General features: G+C 38.9%; 1 protein-coding gene across 2 annotated transcripts in view; it reads right to left on the minus strand.

Moving 5' to 3' along the window:
- SWAP70 (switching B cell complex subunit SWAP70) overlaps positions 1-16,936 on the minus strand; it is a 76,729-nt gene that overhangs the window by 15,916 nt on the left and 43,877 nt on the right. For both annotated transcript variants that reach the window (XM_081540690.1, XM_081540689.1), the window contains 4 exons: positions 8,863-9,090; positions 7,134-7,280; positions 5,940-6,048; positions 3,238-3,419 (listed from right to left, as the gene is read on the minus strand). In XM_081540690.1, coding sequence (XP_081396816.1) covers positions 3,238-3,419; positions 5,940-6,048; positions 7,134-7,280; positions 8,863-9,090 — 666 coding nt within the window. The remainder of the gene's footprint in view (positions 1-3,237; positions 3,420-5,939; positions 6,049-7,133; positions 7,281-8,862; positions 9,091-16,936) is intronic.

Genomic DNA, 16,936 nt, shown 5'->3' on the forward strand with positions numbered 1-16,936 from the left:
AGATTGAAGCCAGGTCTCCTGCACAGCAAGCAGATTTTTTACTGTCTGAGCCACCAGGGAAGCCCTTTAGACATGTATGAACATTTATAAAATGAAATAGTCCAAAATAATTCCCTGCAGCACTGCTTATTAAAACAAAAGTCTAAAACCACCCAAAAGTTCATCAACAGGAGGAACTGGTTAAATAAGTAATGATATAGTCATATAATAGAATATTATATAGCTATGAGAAAGCTCTTTATACTACACTGACACAGAAAAAAAATATATATATATATATATAAACTAGATGCAGAATCGTGTATGTACTTTTTGTGTTTAAAAATGGGTAAATAAGAATGTATCTTCATATCCTCTTGACTATACATTACATGAATCTAGAAAGATACATAGGAAATGAAAATAATATTTGTCTTAGGCAAGGCATAGGAACCAAGCAGAGGGAAGAAAGAGTAGGAGGAAATTTTTTCACTGAATCCCTTTTTATATTTTAAAAATTTTGAACCATATGATTTTATTACTTATACAAATGATTATACTTTTTAAAAGAAACAAAAGTAAAAATAAAAATTATGTGCTGGGGTGTGGGGGGGATAAGTAGGTGGAACACAAAGGATTTTTAAGGCAATATACAGTGAAAAAATACTCTGAATGGTATTATAATGTATATACATGTCATTATACATTTGTCTGAACCCACAGAACACATACCACCAAGAGTGGACACTAAGGTAAACTACGGACTTTAGGTGACTAGGAGTCAGTGTAGACTCATCAATTGAAATAAATGTACCACTCTGGTTGGGGATGTTGATTCTGGGGAAGGATATGCATATATTGACACTGGAGGTAGGTATGAAATCTGTGCACCTTCCTCTTAGTTTTACTGTGAACCTAGAACGTCTCTAAAAAAAATTAAGTCTTTTAATAAAATTACTTGCTAACTCGCTTCAGTCGTGTCCGACTCTGTGCGACCCCATGGATGGCAGCCTACCAGGCTCCTCCGTCCCTGGGAGTTTCCAGGCAAGAGTACTGGAGTGGGGTGCCACTGCCTTCTCCAAAATTACTTGAGTAACACTTTAAAGAAATCTGTTAATTTATTAAAAAATAATACCAGGGAACTTCCTGGCAGTCCAGTGGTTAGGACCCCACACTCTCACTGCCAAGGGCCCAGGCTCAATCCTTGGTCAAGGAACTAAAATCCCACAAGCTGCACAGTGTAGCCAAAAAGAAAACACACAAAAAAACAACCTACCACGATTTCTTATTCCTCCTTCTGAATTAAATGAGGCCTTGTATCAAGTCTCACAAAATGTAATTTCATTCCAGGTGATTCAAATATTCATCTAAAGTAGTATTTTTCTAAAAATGCTTCAGTGAAAAACTGGAGAATTTTCTTTTTTGGCAAGAAAAGAAATTTAACAATTACTAAAGGATCCATAACAACTGCTTTCCAATATTTACCCATCAAACCCCAAATCAGTTGCTTTAATGATTCGGTAGAACAAGGATGTGGAAAAGTGGTGGAGGTCAGCTGAGGTCTGACCAACTCTGGGTATGCCTTCACGTAGCACAGAACAGGGACCTACATGCTCCTGGAGATTGAGTTAAAAGTCGAAGAGTTTAAAAGGATCCCAGATGGATGAATCTCAAATGCATGATGCTAAATGAAAGAACCCACATACTGAAAACGTACATACTCTATGATTCTGTTTATATGATAATCTGGAAAGACAAGAATATAGGAACAGAAAACAGATCAGTGGTTTCCAGAGGCCAGGGGTAAGGAGAGAGTCTGAATACAAGGGGCAGCATGAGGGAATTCTCTGGGGCATTGGCATTGTTCTATATTCTGTCTGTGATGGTTTCAAGAATCTAGGCACCTGTAAAAACTCATAAACCTATACCATGATACTGCGATTTATAGTAAGAAATACATATATTTGGTCTTCGTCCCAGTTTCTGGCACAGATCTCCCCAAAGTCTTGGAATTTCCTAAGTGTTGAGAGTGATAATCATGTGACTTTAAGAAAACACATATGGATAGGGGCTGGTTACCAGTGAAACCTACCATGTGATTAGAGGGTTGGAACTTTCAGTCTCACCCTCTGACCTCTGAGGAAGGGAGAGGGGCTGGAGGTTGAGTCAACCACCAATGTCCAATGACATAATCAATCATGCCTGTGTAATGAATCTTCCATAACAACCCAAAAGCACAGGGTTCGAAGAGATTCCAGGTTAGTAAACATGTGAAGATTTGGGGAGAGTGATACGCCTAGAGAGGGCATGGAAGCTCCGTGCCCTTTCCCCACATGTTGCCCTATGCATCTGTCTATTCCTGAGTTACAGTCTTTTATAAGAAACCAGTGACTAGTAGGGAAAACATTTCTCCGACTTATGTAAGCTGTTCTAGCAAATTAACCAAACCTAATTTGGGGGGGGGTGCATTTCCCTGGTAGCTCAGCTGGTAAAGAATCCACCTACAAAGCAGGAGACCTGGGTTCGATCCCTGGGCTGGGAAGATCCCCCGGAAGCAGGTATGGAAACCCACTACAGTATTCTTACCTGCAGAATCCCCATGGACAGTGGAGACTGGCAGGCTACAGAGCATGGGGTCACAAAGAGTCAGATGCGACTGAGTGACTAAGCACAGCCCAGCACAAGGAGAGGAGGTTGTGGGAACCCCTGACTTATAGCCAGTTGCTCAGAAGCACAGGTAACAACCTGGACTTGGGACTGGCATCTGAAGAGGGAGTTGGCGGCGGGGTGGTGGTGGTGGTGGTGTCCAGACTGTATCTTTGACTCCAAACAATAAGTAAAACCCACAATTCTAACACTAAGTGTCTTCCAAGATCCTCATGAATGAAGATGGGAGCTAAGGGGGAAAACCTGAAAAAGCAATGGATCCTATCCAGTTCAACAAAAGTGACCCTGACATCCTCAGGAGAAACTTCTCATCTTTCTCTGAACGAATTCAACTGTGCTCACTGTTCTTACAAATGTTCTTTTCTGGTCAATGAAATAGCCCTGCTGTCCTCAGACCCTCATACCCTCAAGGGCTGGGAAAACAGTGTCTCACTCAGTGGTCTAGATACACTTCCTGGAAGCGCAGTTCACCAAATAATCTCCCTACAGTCACGTTAACCTAGTCCTGGTAGAACTGAAGCTCATGAGCAAGGTTACAGAGGCTCTTACAAAGAATCAGGAGACCGCCCCCAGCCCAGCGTCCACTCTCACCTTCCTCACGGCCTCCAGCTCCTGCTGTTTGTTTTCGTTCGCTACCTGGAGCTCCTTCATCTGTCGCTCCAGCTCCTCCTGCTCTGCCAGCAGCTTCTTCCGCAGTTCTTTGCGACGCTGGCGGGCTTCTTTGTGTGGTGGGGGGCTGCCCAGCTTCAGGAGATGGATGGTAGAATGGATGGCTGTGAAAGGCATGAAAGAAAAGACGGGAAATACCCTTTATTCTCTGTGAGCCTAACCTGAATGGCATAGTGGGAAGAAAATCAGAAACCCAGGATAATTCTGATCCTGCCACGGAGCAGGGTGTGACTGTGAGCCAGTCACAGAACCACTTACACACGGGTTTCTCATCTCTAACCAGAGAGAGATGATCTCTAAAGTCCCTTCCAGCTCCAGAGTCCCATAACTGCCTATCTGTGCTTAAACAGACTTGATTTGGGAACATCACATGCATTTGAGGAACTCCCAACACTTGCAACTCCCTTCCTTTTACTTCCCCAAAGGCCAAGTAAGAATAAGACATCGCAAGGGCTGAGATTCAAAATTGCTGGTATCTGATTTGCTACCTGCTGTAGGTAGTCAGTCCTAATGGAAATCAGTCCTGAATATTCATTGGAAGGACTGATGCTGAAGCTCCAATACACTTTGGCCATCTGATGCGAAGAACTGACTCATTGGACAAGACCCTGATGCTGGGAAAGGCTGAAGGCAGGAGGAGAAGGGGACGACAAAAGATGAGATGGTTAATGGCATCACCAACTCAATGGACATGAATTTGAGCAAGCTCCAGGAGTTGGTGATGGACAGGAAGGCCTGGCGTGATGCAGTCCATGGAGTTGCAAAGAGTCAGACACGACTGAGCAACTGAACGGTAGGTAGTCTGCCGCTCATCTATGCCTTATGAAACCATCTCCCTATATACTTCCTTCTCGAGGTGATAACAGCCAATACCATGTATTGAATATTTGCTATATATAAATATATGTGTATATATATACACACACATACACTCTTTACATGCATTATCTAATTTGTATGAAATCTGATTTCTTTCCTGATTGTTTCCATTATCTAAATAGCTAGTATAGGGGGGTGGGGGTGGGAGGGAGGCTCAAGAAAGAAGGGATATATGTGTACGTATAGCTGATTCACATTGTTGCACAGAAGAAACCAAAGCAACATTGTAAAGCAATTATCTTCCAATTAAAAATAAAATCAAAAATAAATAAATAGCCAGTACTTTCACACTGTTCAAATTCAAAAGCCTGAAACGACATAGATGAAATCTCCCTCATACTCCTATTCCCAAGCACTGAGCTCTTCATTCCACTACCAACTAACACCAACTGTTTCTGTGCATCTTTCCTGAAATACTTTAAAAGCATATACAAATAAACGTATATACACATTTTCCACCTTCCACTGACACAGTGGTGGCGTCACACTCTTCAGAGCCTGAGTCTGTCCTCTTCCTTCACCCTGGAGAGCTTTTCAGATCAGTACACACTGCGCAGTATTGATTAGTCCTCCAGTGCGCAGCTGTGCCATCATCTATTCAACCACTCCCTGATTAATGGACATTTGTGTATAAATCTATCACAAACATTTCTGCAACGGTGTGTCATTTTTAAAATGTGCAACTATATCTTCACTATCTAATTATTAACCCTCACAACAACTCTGAGAGGTAGGTACTATCATTAGCCCCATTCCAGAGAAGAAAGCTGCTCCAGAATTCCTAGTGACCCAGGAGAGGATCCAGACCCAGGTACACTTGCCTCAAACTCTGAAGCTACATCAACATGACCACAATTCTCAACAAACAATTTTACCTAGATTCAAGAATATAACATTCAGAATCCCTTTTCATGATTAAAGAGAAAAATCTCACTTTAATCTTTACTAATTCTGGAGTGATATTTTAGTTTAAAAGTTATTAAATCAGACGTTTTCATTCTCGAGATACCTGAAACTAGTGATTTCCTGTGAAAGTAACAGATCTTGAAAATTACTTGAAGTATTCAAAACCTATTGCACAATTCCTCTTTTGTTTTACATATTTCTAAATACTCAAAATGGCCAGTTTAAAATTCTTCATGGTCCTTAAAAGAGGAAATTCCATATTCTTTAAATAGTAAGAGTAAATAAATAAAACCAAAAAGATCCAGTTTGTACTTTTCCCACAAGTTCATCAGGCAAATGAAATTGATGAAAATTTTGGGAACTCCTCTCAGTTTGTTTTTCTTTTAGCTACTGTGCTTCACACAGAAACAACAATAGGCAATGGGGACAATGCCGAGTATCTCTGTTGTTGTTCAGTCGCTCAGTTGTGTCCAACTCTTTGAGACCCCATGGACTGCAGTATACCAGGTATCCCTGTCCTTCACTGTCTCCCAGAGTTTGCTCAAACTCATGTCCATTGAGTCAGTGATGCCATCCAACCATCTCATCCTCCCTCTGTCGTCCCCTTCTCTTCCCGCCTTCAATCTTTCCCAGCATCAGGGTCTTTTCCAGAGAGTCAGTTCTTCGAATCAGGTGGCCAAAGTATTGGAGCTTCAGCTTCAGCATCAGTCCTTCCAGTGAATATTCAGGGTTGATTTCCTTTAGGACTGACTGGTGTGATCTCCCTGCTGTCTAAGGGACTCTCAAAAACAGAAAGTGCTCTCAAGTTATATCATGACAAGTAATAAAAATCATCTTACCCTGAATCCACTCTTGTTTCTTCTTCTTATCTGAAGCACTGATTTCAAAGGTCTTATCAAAACATTTTATGAGAAAAAGGCATTTCTTTCCATCTTTGTCAGGCAAGGACTAAGAAAGCAAAATTAGTCTTTTAAATTTTACTTTCAAGTATTTAATTCAAACTTAATTACTTATACAAGAAGTACCTATAAATGAATGTTACTGATTTATTTATGCTTCCCTCTAGGCAACAATACTTATGGTAAAAATCACCCCAGATTAGCATATGACATCTAGACTGGGAGAACCAACACCACTTGATGGGCCATGCTATGGCCTTTCCTGAGCACAGCGACCCATGTACATTGCACCTTATACCTGAACACATCTCGCACAGGAATCCTGGAAAATATGCCCATGGAACTGTTCCAGTAGGTAGAGACACCCAGGGTGATTCCTACACCCTGCAGATGTACTGGGGGTACTGCTGCTAGCAAGCTGTGCTTCTTGTTCTATATTCTTATAAGTAGACTGGCATGGTCTATCATAATCCTGTGAGTCTCCATGTTTAGCTGAATCTAAGAAGACCCCTTACTGGGCACTTCACACCCTTAATATTAATACATACCATTTCATCCATCAAGACACATTATCATTTATGAACGAGACCTTAGGTATTTTAAATGTTCTTCAACAAATAAAGGTGTGGTAATAATTCAGATACAAATTAAAAATATAAAACATTATGTTCTTGAGGACTTCACCCATTTACAGAATTAGCAGTGATAAAGTGTCCTGAAAGTCATACCAATTACTCAAAGACATGTTCGTTTTATTTATTACACTCAAAAATGGCCCAGGTTCTCAGATATACTCATGATTTCAAACACTGTCTTACTGATTTTTTTGGCTTTGTTTTCTTATTTATGACTCCATTTTACTCAAGAAATGATTCCTTAAATATACAAATAAATGAGATTTAATCCCTACACTTTATTCTTGAATGCAAGACAGAAAATAAATTCACATTACAAACAAATTTTGTCAGGTATCTGTAATTTTTTGGTTAAGAAACTATGGTTACTGTATGCCTATATTATTTTAGAAATGTGAATTTTAAGATTATTTTTAAGGCTCTAGAGTGTAGAATAAGGAAGATAAACTACTTGAACAGCAGGCGGCAGCACTGGAAAGAGGTACCCATTGACTCTTACCTCCACACAGCAGTTCTCATCCAAGAGAATGTCTCCTTTCTTATCTTTCAGATCCTCGCTCACATAATAAGAAATTATGTTGGGTTTTAATACAAACCAGCGTTCAGTCCAGTTTTTTCGTCTATGGCCTTTTTTAATCATGTAACCCTAGGTAAGATTAAATCTGATATAAATGCTGGTGCTTTTACTTATAAGAGCTGGTATCTCTTCCTTTTAACACACACACACACACACACACACCCTAACTGTGATTCTCAGTAAATCTAGACCTCCATTATTGAAAATGCTAAAAGGTGTCAGTAAACCTGGCCAAGCATGCCTTCTCAGACAATCACCCTCTGGTACCAGTGTACCTCTCTACCTGACCTCTCAGAATTCTGGAGGATGAAATCTGCTCCAAAGGAGCAGAAAATGAACTGGACCAGTAGTTAGGATCCTGGCTTCTAAGTACAGCTTTCAGGCTCACACTTACTAGGCTTGTATTTTCTTCCCATATGTCAGCCTCAAAGATGTGTGATCCAAAATTTTATTTCAGCAAGACTACACATTACTACAGGCCAAAACACTTCAGGATTGTTCAAGAATAGCTAACATTTTACATAGTAAATCTGTAGGTGCTGATAGCCTGTGGCAGACTATACACATCATCAAATATATAATAACATTTTGGCTGTATCATGTGATCATTATACTAAGTTCTAATCACATTACTCGTTCAGTTTGCTAGCTCTTGACATATAAACCAAAGCTATCTCATGCTGCAGTTCATCTGCAGTTCTATATTCTCCCATCCTAATGGGCCTGGAAATCCTCTTCAGAGGCCATGTTTCCTAACCTCTTACAGCACCAAAACCCTACACAAATTAAGCCTCAGTTAAAGTTTATTGATAGGCTACATCTGAAGAAAAGAATAAAAACAACACCATTATCTTAGAAAGCAAAACAAGGACCAACCAGTAAGAGTTATTATTCAATATAATAATGTAAGACGTCTGAAAGATCCCGTCAAAATATATAAATTCTATTTACTAAGCATTAAGTTTATTAAACAGACTATGTATATCAGCATATGTATACCATAAATATTATCAGATGCTATGCAGGTACTGAGAATACAAACTTTATAACCTAATATGATAAACACAACTTTATTACATAAAGGCACTTTTCTCCAAAAGTAAGGGTGTTTTTCTGATTTCATAAAAATTATATATATCATATAGACAGGTTAACATATATAAACATTATAGTAGTAAGTTCAATAAAAAGAAAAGAAAAAGAATAAAATAAAATCCACAGAAATCCCACAATCCAGCAGTGATCACTTCTAACATTTTGGCCCCCATCCCTCCAGACAGCTCTACACACACGTATCACTTTGCATGAAAGGAATTGCAAGACACTTGCTGTTCTACAACCTGTTTTCACTGAACAGTACGCCACGGGATCTTTCAGATGAATGAGTATCGATCTACATATGACACGAAAGTACTATGCTCAGAAATGTGATCATTTAAACAGTTCTTTCAAAATAGTAACTTCCCAGTGTTTAACTGTAATTATTTACAATGTAAGCCTAACACAAGGCTGGGAAAATAAGATATTTTATTCTTGTTCTAAATTAGTGTAAAAATATAAGTGACTTAGGCTCATCTTTGTGATAAAAATGTTTTATTTCAAACATGTCAAATTCTAAAGGTGAGGAGAAACAGTGTTACAGGATGCTTACCTGTTTCAGCACATCTAATATTAGTTCATTGAAGACCTCGTTAATTGCCATGGACACAGTCTGTCGATCCATGCCTCTGCTGAACTGTCCGTTTCCAACAAGCTCAATCAGTTCCCACACAGAAAGGCCATCTTTACTGTCATCAAAGTTGATTTTATAATTTTCAAATTGTTCTTGTTGCCAACTTACTCCCATAGCTTCTGTAAGTTTCTTAAGCAGGTATTCAATCTATAAAAAGAATTTTAAAAGTATTATTGCATAGCAAAAAACAAAAAAACTTTTAAACTTAAGTATGTATCTATGTTATTTACACTAAATAACTAAATTAAAAGGTCAATTTAGGAAATATTCTTTTATAGTTCCAAGTGTATCTTTAAAGAATCTTGACACCATCAAGGAGAAGGGTATGGATAAAATGCCACTGATTCTATGCTAACTTAGAATAAAGTAATCAAGAACTGGAACCCTTAACAGCGTATTTTATAAAGAACAAAAGCAAACTGCACACAGACACTATCGTACACAAACTAACTGATGTGATCTGTTTACTCTGTTGGATTTCAATATATGAGAATACTAATTTTGCTGAACCAATATGCAAGCACTAAATAATCATCTCAAAGTATGTACAAGTTAGTCACCGATTTATAAATTTTCCACATAAGCCAATTATTTGAAAGTAATGCTGCCGCTTCTCATTAGAATTCTGACAGTGTTGTAAACAATGGTGAACTCCTAGACTGGCCCAGAAAAGCTTATTAAATTCTGAAACACATAGCTTTGTATACAAAAATGGTAAAAATACTGCGCTCATCCCTCCAAAAAGCTCTACACACACACAACACTGGCATGAAAGGGATCACAAGACACCTGCTGTCCAATAACCTTTTCTTTTTCTGATGAATGAGTGCAGGATGAATGGATGTGCGCATGACATGAAAGTACCAGGAAGGGGAACACATGTAAACCTATGGCTGATTCATGTCAATGTATGGCAAAAACTATTACAATATTGTAAAGTAATTAGCCCCCAACTAAAATAAATAAATTTATTTAAAAAAAATGTAAATAAAATAGTAACAGATTAAAAAAAAACTGTGAGGCAGTAATACTGAATTAGAACTGATGTCTCTTATCTTCTGGAAAGCCTGGGTATCCTACAGTGCTCTCTCAAACTCAACATATCCAAATATGAATGAATCATCTCTACCTTTCAAATGGCTTCTCCTCCAATTATGGATTTAAGTTGTGAACAACACCATTCACCCATGCCAGGATGACAAACCATGTCCCACTCCCTTAAATCAAGATCAGTGACAAAATCCTACTGTTTTCACTTCCCCTCTTTAAACTCTACCTGGCTCCCTATCACCTCAAAGATAAAGGCAAGCTCCTCTGTGTCCCCCTGCGGTCACTCACCCCCTGCGTACTGTCTCTAACATTTTCTCTGCCACACCTCACTGCAGATTTTACACCCCACCAACAACACCGTCCACACTGATCCCATGCAAGCTCTATAAAAGGGCTAGCTAATCAATATGTAAGACTTTATACATCTCTGCTATGTTTTTCTTTGTTTTGGGTTTTCCTTTTAACAGCCCTTTAAAAACGTAAAAACTATCTTAGCACATGGGCTACATAAAAACAGGCTGTGCACTGAATTCAGCCAGTAAACTGTAGTCAGCCAATACCTGCGATAGATTATAAATAGTTTACCCATTTAACACACTTTTTTATGCTTCTATGCCTTGCCCCATGCTGTCCTGTTAAGATTACCTTTCCCCATTTCTCTACTCAGTCATATCCCACCAAAGACCCACAAATCAGGATCTGTGTTTTAACAAGAACCCCAGGTACTTCCCTATGCACATTAAAGTCTGAGAAGCACTGCTCTGGTAAAAGTGCTCTGACCCAGGTCAGGTGTTCCTCTTCTGAACTTGGCATACTGTACAGAAAGTATCTCTACATTCAAATGCTGCCCCTTTCTGATTTTTTGAACTCCTTATAGGAGGGACAATGTCCCACTCATCTTTGAATCTCCAGAATTCAGCATCGTACACAGATGTAGTAGAACTCAATTAATGAAATGGAAATAAACCAAGCTAAACCTCAATTTTCTCATCAAAGAAATGGGTATAATAAAACTCATCATATAGGATTCCTATGGGGATAAAATGGGACAAAAATAGAACAGTGTGCACAATGTCTGGCATAACAGGTATGCAATCACTGCTACTTCCTTCTGCACTGCACCATTTCAAATTACATTTAAGAAAGCATTCATGAAATAACATAAAATGAGGAAGAATGCAAAATTAAATTTACCTATGATTTCCACTTCATAAAGATCATGTAAATATTCTGACAAATACTAGAGGAAAATATTACAGTCTATTTTGTTACAGATAGGATTATGAATTAATTTCTTTCTCTTCTTTGGAATTTCAATTTGATTATAACGTTGTTTGTGAAATAACATACTTTAACAGGAAAAGAATGTGAACAATAGGAAAAACATGTTTGCAAAGAAATACACACTCACAAAACATCACAAGGTCAAAAAATATCAAGAGCTCTATTGATGTAATTTGATGAGCTATTATAAGCTCCCCCAGTATGCAGATCTAATACCTTAAATCTAGCATACAGTGGGGTGTTCAACAAATGTTTACTCGCTGGAGAAAAACACACTCAGGTCCTTCCTTTCTCTTGTTGGAGATGTACCTGTTAAGCTTGTGCATCTGCTGTTAAGTTTAACAGATATTATTTTCTTGGTTTTTTAAAAAAAACTATTTTTGCTTGTGCCGGGTCTTTGTTGTCGCACATGGGCTTTCTCTACTTGCAGCAAGCAGGAGCTACTCTCCAGTTGCAGTGTGAGGGCTTCTCACTGTGGTGGCTTCTCATGCTACAGAGCACAGGCTCTAAGGCACGTGGCCTTTGGTAGTTGTGCCATGCAGGTAGTTCCCCTCAGCATGTGGGATCTCCCCAGACTAGGGATCGAACCCATATCCCCTGCACCAGCAGGAGAATTCTTAACCACCTGACCACCAGGTAAGTTCTTGGCTTTTAAAAAGAAGAAACAGGGACAGGAAGTGGAAAAAGAGAAGAAAGGAAATCAAGAAGAAAAAAGGGAAGAGGGACAGAGAGAACAGGATAGAAAAGAGAAGAAGGAAAAAAAAGATTAAAAGCAATAAAGCACAAGAAAGAAAAACTTAATTATACAAACAATTGACCAAAGTAAAGCAACTCAAAGGCGTTCTCATCACAGAAATTCAATCTCCCTAAGGCAGCAGAAAGAGGGCCCATGCTGCCTGCTCACAACTTGGGATAAAAGCTGTATAGGCACGACTAGAAGTTTTAGTAGTGAGGCTATGGGTGTGGCCACATGTATGGACAGGATGACAAAAAGTGGGTGTGACAAGACAGTGCATCTGACTGACCATTAGTACAAGTCAGGAAACAACTGGGAATGACCCTGTGCCCCTCAGTTCCTCTTGTATATTGGAATGTCTTTTACAGTGTTTCCTGTCTGCAGCAAACTGAGCTCTTCTAGAGGCAGCTCTCCAGGTTCCTCCTGAACCTTTCTGAACGGGCCCTCCCCAGCCCTTCAGAGTTTGTCATCAGGGCCCAATTTCTGCTCTGCATTCCCAGTGACTGTGCCAGGTAACTAATCTAGATTCATTTCCTGTTGACTTTGAACACAATCACATACTTATCACAACCAAATAACTTAAGAACCTCTTAGTTCATTATATTGGGCCAAGGAGAGACAAACATTCCCATTCTCAACTATTCGATCATACTAAATAATAAATCACGTGTTGCTGTGTTAGTCTGAGTGGCCTGCCCCAATTCTAAGAGCTCATTCAGTTTCAGGAAGCAGCTTACTTCCTCCTTCCAAGGCAAGTTGCACCAAAAATAATAAAGAATAAACTTTCAAGCTGCATGTGATTTTTGAGGCTCCGAAATTTCTTTGTTAAAAGTTCTTTCCCTGTAATCATTAAAGAGGTTATTAACTTAATTCAGTTGTCTTACCCTAATTTATTGACTTAATTCAGATTTTATTTTACTAAGGATCTCTTAAAACTCTTTCAGGTTTGAGATTTAACTGCATGAAGCCAATTCTTCCAAATAAGGAACAGACACATCCTGTTTTGTTCTTGGCTCAGTGGGAAATGAATACTAATGTAAAAACTATATTCCACACACACACATTTCCAGGAAAATCATTTGACAAAAATTTCGGAACCACCTCAAATGGGGACATGATAGTTCTGGACTTTTGTGAAGTAAGTCACTTATTTATTCAATGTTCTTGATACTACTTTCTGGGTGATGGGAAACTGAATCAAAAGCAAATTTATCTATACCACTTATGTTATTCATATAACTACCACTGTTACTTATGTCTAATACAGTATTAATCAAAGGCGGAGAATAAAATCTCACTTAAAAACATTTTGGACTTAAAACGCAAATGATCATTATGATAAATGACTTATTGGAAACATAAAGATTACTTTAAATTTATAAAGCCTAAAATCAACTGGTAATATTACAAATCAAACTCATACGTGACAAATTAAGACATTATACTTCAATTTTATTTTAAATGTGTATGTTTTCATACTTAATTTTATTAAAATCTGTAAGCCTAAAACTAGTTCCAAATACAGTTTTTTTTAATACTTAGTACTTTAATAAGTACTTAGGAAGGACACAAAATCTAACAGAGAATGGAACCTGAAGAAATAACTCCACTGTTTTTCATAAAATGTGCAACCTTGAATTTGCACTGCTTGAGCAAAGGCCAGGAGATGTGCTAAGAACTTAATAAACATAAGACCATATTTTCAACCTTAGGAGGCTGGTTCAGCAGTCAGACAAAGCTATTTCACATAAATCTGTTTTAATGATCCTTTCTTTCCCCACACAAGTACTCCTGGCCACACAGGAGTAATCCGTAGAACTAACTCTAATTCTACTTCTAATCAGAAGAATGCTTGAGGGAGCTAAGGACATCAAAACAACAGAGGAAGTCCAAACAGTGACAACGTATGCTGCCTGGCTATCCTGACAAGTCAAAAAAAGGCTGTTCCCTTCTCAAATGAGATTAGCTTACTTAGGAGAGGAGCAAGACACTCTTGTCAGCCTGCAAAGAGTCAAACAAGCAAGCTGTGGAGTCTTGGCTGGGCTCTGGGTGCAGAAAAATAAAACTCATGGTCCACCTCAAGTCTTCTGTGAGTCCCAGTTTTTCAGGCCACCCAAAGCAGAAATCGTTTGAGTGTCTTAGGCAGGGCAGTCAGGAAGCTGGTGCTGACGGGCTCCCTCCACAGCCTATGACTCAGTGATGACTTAAAGCCAATGACAAGTCCCCCACATCAAGTCAGAGCTGCTTCAAGGAATGTGGTAAATCTCCCTACAAAGTAATTTCTAATTCTAAGGTCACTTTCAAGTCCCCCATGTATATTTTGGTGATGGAAAGAACCAAAAGATCATGGGTAAGAGACACACTACATCTCCAGTTCTAAAAAAACTGCAGAGTGAAACTACAAAATGTCTTAAAAGACAACAATGGAGATTTTATTAGCATAATTCTTCCAAGCAGAAGCTAGGTTTAAAAATACCATTGGCATATCTATATCTATCAACATTCTATTCCCTTCTATATGTTTCTGTATTAAGCAAGATAATATTCATGGACAAAAATTCCATAACATGTTTTAATTTCCCCTTTAACATATGTGCACAATTACATTATTATTATTAAACACTGAGAAACTGTTCCCACCACTACAGTGAACTTGCTTTCTCCTTGCTTACCAATGACAATCTAATTGTTAAATCCAAGGACAACTTCTCATTCATCACCCTCTGATTTTTCTATAGCACCTAATGCTAGGAACTACTTTTCTGCTTCTTAGAACTTTTTTTTTCTTTGGCACCCATGACTCAACCCTCTCCCAGTTCTCCTACCTGACAGACTATTAAACTTCCTTTACCAAATCTACTTCCTCCCCCGGCTACAGAAACGGACCCATGGTCCTGTCCTCAGCCCTTGTTTCTCCCACTACTGTCTCTTTCTTCCTGACCTAACCGACTCCCATGGCTTCCCTGTCTCTGTCTCCAGCCCTGGCCTCTCACAGCTCTAAACGTACTCTTCCAGTTGAAATAAGGCAGTTCCACAAGGATGATCCACTCATAATGCCAACTGTACCAAACCATCACCATACATCACATCCCAAATAGTTCATCACCCTATAGTTCATTCATTCATACACACACACACACACACACACACACATGCTGTTTAATGAGCATTTATCATGGAGCTAGACATTAAGTTAAATGCTTCACATATATCAACTATTTTAGTCCTCACAAGTGTCCAGTGAAGGAAGCAATGATCCCCATTTTCCAGATGGGGAAACCCAAACAGGGAGACTAAGTAATCTGTTTATGGTCACAGAGCCAAAAGGTGGTCAAGTGGGATTTAAGTCATGCATTCTGATCTGAAAGACCATGCTTTAAACAACTACACTATATTTCCTCCCAGTCGCTCAGACCTGAAAGTTGTCTCTGTCCCTGCACAGCCATCATGCTCCAGTTAAAAAGGACATGTGTCATTCATTTTCACTGCCCAGTACCTAATCCCCCCCTTTTTTTTACAGTTATTAAAATTACATTTATTAAAAGTTTTCAATGACATGTTTACAGCATAATGTTCACTGAAAAAAAGAGCAGGAAAAATTGTATATATTGCACAATCACACTGTATTCTTTTAAAAAGTCATGAATAGAAAAAATATAAAAAGAAGTATCTCCAAATGCTAACCTTGGTTCTCTTTCAGTGGCAGAACTATAGAACTATAGAAAGAAAGTTCTTCTTTATACTTATTTGTAGAAATAAGTAGAATAAGAATCTAAAGTTTCTGTAATTAACAGATATTTTATAGGGAAAGTGAAAGTGTTAGTCACTTAGTCATGTCCAACTCTCTGTGAGCCCACAGACTATAGCCCACCAGGCTCCTTTATCCATGGAATTTTCCAGGCAAGAATACTGGAGTGGGTTGCCATTCATTTCTCCAGGGGATCTTCCCAACCCAGGGATGAAACCCAGGTCTCCTGCGTTGCAGGCAGATTCTTTACTGTCTGAGCTACCAGGGGAAAGATGCTATTTATAAGGGAAGTTCAGTTCAGTCACTCAGTCGTATCTGACTCTTTGTGACCCCATGGAGTACAGCACACCAGGCTTCCCTGTCCATCACCAACTCCCTGAGCTTGATCATACTCACATCCATTGAGTTGGTGATACCATCCAACCATTTTATCCTCTGTCGTCCCCTTCTCCTCCTGCTTTCAATCTTTCCCAGCATCAGGGTCTTAATCCAATGAGTCAGTTCTTCACATCAGTTGGCCAAAGTATTGGAGCTTCAGCATCAGTCTTTCCAATGAATATTAAGGACTGATTTCCTTTAGGATTGACTGGTTTTATTTCCCTGTTGTCCAAGGGACTCTCAAGAGTCTTCTCTAACACCACAGTTCAAAAGCATTAGTTCTCTGGCACTCAGCTTTATGGTCCAACTCTCACATCCATACATGACTACTGGAAAAACCATAGCTTTGACTAGGTGGACCTTTGTTGATAAAGTAATGTCTCTGCTGTTTAATATTCTGTCTAGGTTGGTAAGAGCTTTTCTTCCAAGGAGCAAGCATCTTTTAATTTCATGGCTGCAGTCACCACCTGCAGTGATTTTGGAGCCTAAGAAGATAAAGTCTATCACTGTGTCCATTGTTTCCCCATATATGTGCCATGAAGTGATGGGACTGGATGCCATGATCTTAGTTTTTTGAATGTTGAGTTTTAAGCCAGCTTTTTCACTTTCCTCTTTCACTTTCATCAACAGGCTCTTTAGTTTCTCTTCACTTTCTGCCATAAGGGTGGTGGTATCTGCATATCTGGGGTTATTGATATTTCTCCCTGCAATCTTGATTATAGCTTGTGATTCATTCATCCCATCATTTTGCATGATATACTGTACATATAAGTTAAATGAACAGGGTGACAACATAC

Source organism: Giraffa tippelskirchi, chromosome 11 (genome assembly GCF_054371585.1).
Source record: "Giraffa tippelskirchi isolate mGirTip1 chromosome 11, T2T-mGirTip1v1.2.pri, whole genome shotgun sequence".
NCBI classification, from domain to species: Eukaryota; Metazoa; Chordata; class Mammalia; order Artiodactyla; family Giraffidae; genus Giraffa; species Giraffa tippelskirchi.